Source organism: Abramis brama (assembly GCF_963993115.1).
Source record: "Abramis brama genome assembly, chromosome: 19".
NCBI classification, from domain to species: Eukaryota; Metazoa; Chordata; class Actinopteri; order Cypriniformes; family Leuciscidae; genus Abramis; species Abramis brama.
This window is the reverse complement of record NC_139981.1, coordinates 30,289,289-30,296,124: the sequence shown is the minus strand read 5'-3', so window position 1 is coordinate 30,296,124 and position 6,836 is coordinate 30,289,289. Positions and strand designations below refer to the sequence as shown.

General features: G+C 37.5%; 1 protein-coding gene across 2 annotated transcripts in view; it reads left to right on the top strand.

The window, feature by feature from the left end:
* Positions 1–1,401: 1,401 nt before the first annotated feature.
* Positions 1,402–6,836, top strand: part of LOC311069876 (uncharacterized protein) — a 38,891-nt gene continuing 33,456 nt past the window's right edge. Inside the window, exon 1 of one of the 2 annotated variants that reach the window (XM_084093398.1) lies at positions 1,402–2,359. In XM_084093398.1, coding sequence (XP_083949524.1) covers positions 1,697–2,359 — 663 coding nt within the window. In that variant the 5' untranslated portion in view covers positions 1,402–1,696. The remainder of the gene's footprint in view (positions 2,360–6,836) is intronic. The other variant, XM_084093397.1, reaches the window with a different exon arrangement.

Here is a 6,836-nt window from a genome sequence, read left to right as displayed (position 1 = left end):
ACAATATTACTGTTTGTTGTTGTATTTTTCAAAACTTGAAACTTGTGTGTGTGTGTGTGTGTGTGTGTGTGTGTGTGTGAGAGAGAGAGAGAGAGAGAGAGAGAGAGAGAGAGAGAGAGTGAGTAAGCCTATATCAAACAAGTAGCCCTCTAGACTGAGAAAGTATTAATTTGTTTAGAAAAACTACTGACCCCATACTTTTGAATGGTATAGTTTGTTTCATTACACTACATTTATTCATTTAACATACACTTTATTGACTTAGAAATTAAGAAAATGACAGGCAATTTGTGTTATATGAATTTATGTTTCAATATGTGGTATCGTCAGGTTTTTATACCTCAAATTAAAACCCAGTGATGTCCGCAGATCTAATGGTAACAAAATAAAAACGAAACTAAGATTATGCCCTGTATCATGCAGAAAAAATATGTTTATTTTGTGTTACATGATACCTATTGGTGTTGCCTATACCGTACCTCTATGAACAGTGCTAATTCAGGTTAAAAATACACTGTGACAGAGGCAAAAAATGAATTAAATAAATAAATAATAATAATAACAATAATAACAATAATGATTATGATGACGCATGCAAAACAGAGAGAAAAGACTCAATTATATTAGAATAATTACACAATACCACTGTTACCAATCAAATTAAATCATTAAATGAAAATCCATCTTTGCAGTGCATAGGTGAGTGTGTCACTTAAAGCACAATTTATACTTCTGCGTCGAACTCACGCCGTAGCTACGTCCTAGGCTGTGTGTAGCGCGCGTACCCTTCGGCGTACCCTGACGTGCACCTCTCCAAAAATGTAACAACGCGTCAACTCTACGCGGACGCAAGCGCTGTGATTGGTCTGCTAGGACCGCTCCCTCGGGTTTCACATGCTCCCTCAGTATATATGAGCTAGTCTCAATCTCCTGGTATATCTAAACCTATTAGCCTACAAAAAACTGAAGAAGACACTGATTTCATAGAGTCATTTTGGTGGATTCTGCATGTCACCATAAAACATTTTAAAGAAAAAATATTTAAACTATATTTAAAATGAATATTCGCAATTCATTTTAATATTAAACTAAAAAAAAAAAAAATAAAGCTTATTTAAACCATATAAATATATGATTGGGCAAATTTCCCACTGAGTTGAAAGTCGTTAAAATACGACAGATGTTTTCTTTAGTAGACGGTTTTATGTCTTAAGTCTGAACATAGATAAATAAGCATTTATAAATAACATTCATTTGATTAATCCATTGATTCAAAATCGACAGATTCGATGAGCTGCGTCAGAAGCATAGGTCAGAAGATCCTTTTTTAGTGTGTGTGTACTTTTTTTGTTTTACGCCATCTTTTGTGCACTCTTATTTTGAATCCGTTGCGTCACATCCGCCGGCCATTTGTATTGTTTCTATGCGTGTGTTGTGGTTTTGGAGAAGTGAGTCCGTGCAGTCAGAGGACCGTTAAGCTTTAGTTTACGTCAAGTGAGTTGCTCATAGCAGAAATTCAAATGTATTAAAACAGTTTTATTATTTTAATTGTGTTGCGTTGATGCGACGTGAACAGTATTACATCTGCATGGTTGTGTGCGCGGACTAACGTGTTAGTGACGGTTCGTCTGGCCCGCTAGCGGCTCACCGAGCGACTTGTGGCTGTTGTACGTCACTAGCCGCCAACCGTTGGGAAATGGGGAAAAACCGCAAGCGTTTGAAAGGAAAGGGGAATGTTCCGGCTATGGGACCTCGACCACAGCATGGCATGGCAGCACCAGCACCTCCTCCACCCAGACCTCCTCCTCCTCACGGCGGGTTTCGCGGTCCTGCTCCTGTCCGCCCGATGGGCCCACCTGGACAGAGGTTCCCTGGGCCCCATCGCGACTTCGGGGCCCAAAACCCCAGAATGATGATGATGGATAACATGGAAGGGGACAGACGGTTTATGCATGAAACACAGGGATTCATGATGCACGATGAGCCTTTCCACCCGATGGACTTTCCCGACAGACATGAGTTCCACCACCAGGCTTTTGACGGTCCTGATCCGCGTTTCCAGCATCACTCAGAGTTTGCGAACCGACCACCAGGACCGCGGTTCTACCGTCCAGAGCTTGACTGTGCGCCGCGGTTCCGTTCCCCGGAGTTTTGCGAACGACCTCCAGACTTCTGCCCGCCTGAGTTTGATGATCGACGTCCTGATTTCTGCCCGCCTGAGTTTCTGGGAAGACCCTCGAACTTCCACCCGTCTGAATATGAAGGCGGACCAGGTTTCCACGGGATGAACCCTGGATTCGACCAAATGGAGCAGTATGGTCCAAGAGACCCTCATTTTGTACCACAGATGGATGTACATGTAAGTTTTTGGGGTCCTCATTTGTCATCTGATGTTTTGAACTGTCACGCTGAGCAATCACTTCGCAATAACGTTAGACAAGTGTTTGGATTCAGGCATGAAATAGTAGTCCAGTCATTTTATGAAAAAAGGTTGAACAAATTGCAACAGAAGCAAACTCAACTGATTTTGTATCCTCAATATATATAAGACTCGTACTCATCAGTGGCGGCTCTAGGATTTTTCTGTAACAGGGGCCATTAAGGGGCCACATGTTACATTCAGGGGCCAAATACAGGGTACATTCAAGCACACAAAATAATTTATTCAGTACGGTGCAAATACATTTCGGCAGTCATTCCTTTTTCAAACGCTCTAATAAAAAATTATGAGCCATAAGTTCTTAATGATTTTTTTTCCATTTATTTATACTGTGCATAAAGGACACAAAGCACTTCTTTCTGAATTCCACCTTTTAAGTTTCATAATCATGTTGTCGCTTATAAACAGTAAATTATTGTTAATTGTTTGGGGGATGGAATTGCATCTGTGATCGTTGTGAAGAATTCTCCGGTTGCTCTTCTCGTCGACGATTGATGGGTGGGAATCTCTAGTCTAGACACCTCACGATTCGATTCGATTACGATTCAGAGGGTAACGATTATCGATTATTAATTATTTTTATTTTTTTTACTACTTGGTACTTTTAAAGCAAATTATTTATGATGACCCATAACGAACTTACTTCCAATACTTCCTATATTAATTTTATTAATAAAACAAATGGAAGTGATTTGGCAAGTCAACTGTAAGGTTACATTTGCCAGCATTTGTCCCAACATTGCAAAGAATCAACAGGAAAATAAATGTGCCTGTACTAGCAGCATACTTGTAGTAAATTAATACAAACTTCAGCATATTCTGAATATCTAGCATTTAATAATAGACTTCTAACCAACATCCTCTTGTTATTTCCAATGAGCAATATAATCCTTCAGACAAAAAAAAAACAACATTTTGCTGTAGCAAATTCACAAACAGTTTTCGTTCAAAAATATAGGATGGTGTACCAGCAGCTCTCATGCAATGCTTGTGGACATACGCATATTCTAAATAACTAATAACATACAAAGCCGCTCTTATTCACAACTAAATAATAAAGAGTTATGACTTGAAATGTTTGCTGTATACTACAATCAAAAAAATCAAAAAATCTCTGCAGAGAGCACGGTCAAAAACTTTTTGTGACTGGCATTGCACATATTGCATTAACTAAACAATACAGAAAGCAGCTCTCATACAGAAAAATACTAAATAGGTAACAATGAAATAGCCAATTTTCCATACGTTAGCTTTTAACGAAGAGGGTGCCATTCAAATTTGGCGCTCAGCCATCATGCGTCTGTTATGTGCGCACCACAGACTGTCCGCGCACTGCAAGTCCGCTAGAGTTCCGCCTTTTGCGTTCCGTCAATATTACGTTATTAGGAAAAAGGAAAAAAAAAAAAAAAAAAAAAAAAAAAAAAAAAATATATATATATATATATATATATATATATATATATAATTATTATTATTATTATTATTTATTTTATTTTTTTTTTAAATCGATTTTTGACATTTGTGAATCGATTCAGAATCGTCCGCATCGATCGCGATGCATCTAAGAATCGATTTTTTCTTCCACCCCTAGGAACGGGGGCCAATCAGATTTCAGCAGGGGCCAGCGCCTCTAGAACCGCCCTTGGTACTCATATAACAGTAAAAGTCTTAATGTTTCTGGGGGTAGAACAGGAGACAAGGGTAAGGAGAATGCAGAAGACAAAAGGTAGGTAAAATAAAAAGTGAACCCCCAGAAACAGTCCCACGGACCCAGCCCCAAACCCCATCTCTGCAATAATAATTAATAAAGGCTGGTTTCTAAAGTACTTCTTCCTGCCTCTATGTATTAATGCTCATGGGTAACCTAAATGGGTTCCATTCAGACCTTAACATTAAGTCTTTTACTGTTATATGTCAACAAGATTCAACAAGACATTTTCACCTGGCTATACCCAATGTTTAGATCTTTTGTGGTATTTATGCAAATTAGCACATACGTAATTAGATTATGCACCAGTTGTCCATGTTAACAAACAATTTAAAAAAAACTTGTAATGCATTTTTTGTTTGTCTTGATGCAAGTAATCAACTCAGTAATTTTCATGGTGATATCTAAAGGAAAAGAATGAATAGGTGTATGAATGAGGTATATTTGGGTCTTTTTCGAAACTTTCCCCTAATGGGATTCTTCAGGGCTTTTTTTTTTTTCTTACTCAGGACATATTGAGGATACAAAATCAGTTGAGTTTGCTTCTGTTGCATTTTGTTCAAGGTTGACCCCCATTTTTGCTTAAAATGACTGGACTATATATAGGATTCAGATTGTGATCGAATCTTAAAGGGATAGTTCACCCAAAAATTTAAATGTTGTCATCATTTACTAACCCTCAATTCTGCTGAACACAAAAGAAGATATTTTGAAGAATATGGGGAACCAAACAGTTGGCGGGCCCCATTGACTTTCATAGTTTGGAAAAAAAAATACTTTGAAAGTCAAGGGGATCCGTGACATTCTTCAAAATATCATCTTTTGTGTTCAGAAGAAATAAATTCATACAGGTTTGGGACAACTTGAGGATGAGTAAATGATGATGACAGAATTTTCTTTTTTGCGTGAACTATCCCTAACGATTACGTTTTCCATCGATTCCCACAAAGCTACTGAATGACTTTAGAAAGAGTTTTACAAAATAGTTATATAGACCAGGGCAGGGGTTTTCAATCTTTTTTTTATGCCACGACCCCCAAATATGATCATCCTCATGCAATGGACTCTCAATCTAAACTTTAAAATGCAGTAGCTAGCCTATATTTAATTATAGAAAAGTCAATATTATAAATATGTTGATTACATTGTATTTGTATGTTACAATGTATTATTAACTTTAATAATACAATTTATTTTAACCAAATGTATTTGTTTATTTAGTCAATTAGCCTAGTTCATTTTTGTAGTGTTGTTGTTGTTGTTTTTTTTGCACCGCTTTTCCACGGACCTGTTGACCCTGCCTTGCGGCCCCTAATGAAACCCCTTGATATAGACTATTGATGGAGAAAAATCAAGTTGGATCAGAGAGTGTAAAAGTATGAAGAAGTAGGAATGTTTTTAATTAAAAAGTTTGGAGATGAAGAATGGAACTTTCTGCTAATAATGTCATGTGCTTTTGGGTCCATTATGATTGGTAGAGCTGGATAAGATGAGCTGCTTTGAACTATCACAGTACTGATATTTGAAAAAAGAGCTTAAATTTGGGATGAATTTGAGGTCCTGTTTACACCTGGTATTAAGATGCGTTTTGGTTGATCGGATCACAAGTGGACGACACTAAATACAGGTGTAAATGCGGTCTGAAACATTTTGAGCTTGTCCACTTTCAACCACTTCCAGAGGTAGTCGAAAACACTTTTGACCAGATTGCTTTTGTAGTGTAAACGCTCATGTGATCAACTGTGTTTGAACAGCCACAAAGATGCCTAGGCGCCTGTAAACCTAATGTCTAAACTTTATGGGAAGCGCGCTAGCCAGACTGGTTTTGCACTTGACCACTTGTCTTCTTAGGCTGGCCCAGACACTTGAAGATTTTAAGGCCAATTTTAAGCCTGATTTGCATCCCCCAATGATCTAGGGGGTGTGGCCTGAGGTGTGGCCTGATTTGAGGCTTGTCGCAGCTGACTTTTTGTCCAAAATATCCTCAATTGTGTGGTCTTGCTACGATTATTTTATTGCTCCCGATCGCGTCAGATCCTCAGCGACTCTTGATCTGGCTGCCTGTGACGTGATACCCGCGACAGCCAATGAGAGCGAGCAAACGTCACCTACCAGATGCTGCGTGCTTCTATAAATGAAACTTGGCAGCCGCAAACATGCCACGAAAGTGGAGAATTGAGAAAGATCAACCATATTTTTTATTCTACTTTGTTTTTTACTGTTTTTTATTTTGCCGTCAACACTGCCGACGTTGTCTTTGCTGCTATATATTTATGTTTAACATGAAGTATAGGCCTTCCACAACTCTTTCCCCACATGTCAAATATATCACCAATGAGGCTTATCGTATGTTACCAATATTAAACATTGTTTAATATAATCGCTGTTCATATTTTTATTCAAAGTTCAGAATCAAGATAAAGCTCTTATGTTTCTTATGATAAATGAGATAATGCTGCTAAATTTATATATTTTTTTACCTTGAATGTCATTGCTCTAATTTATTTTTATTTTTTATTCTAATTTATTTTTATTTTTATATTTCATATTTTGTTCAAATGTTTAATATACCTGCTGTTCATATGTTAATTTATTAGTGTGTTATATAATTAGAATCTTGTCCCGGTTTTAAAATAAAGCACAGCAATGATATTTGAGAGTGTTTCTCCCTTTTCAGGAAAAGTATCG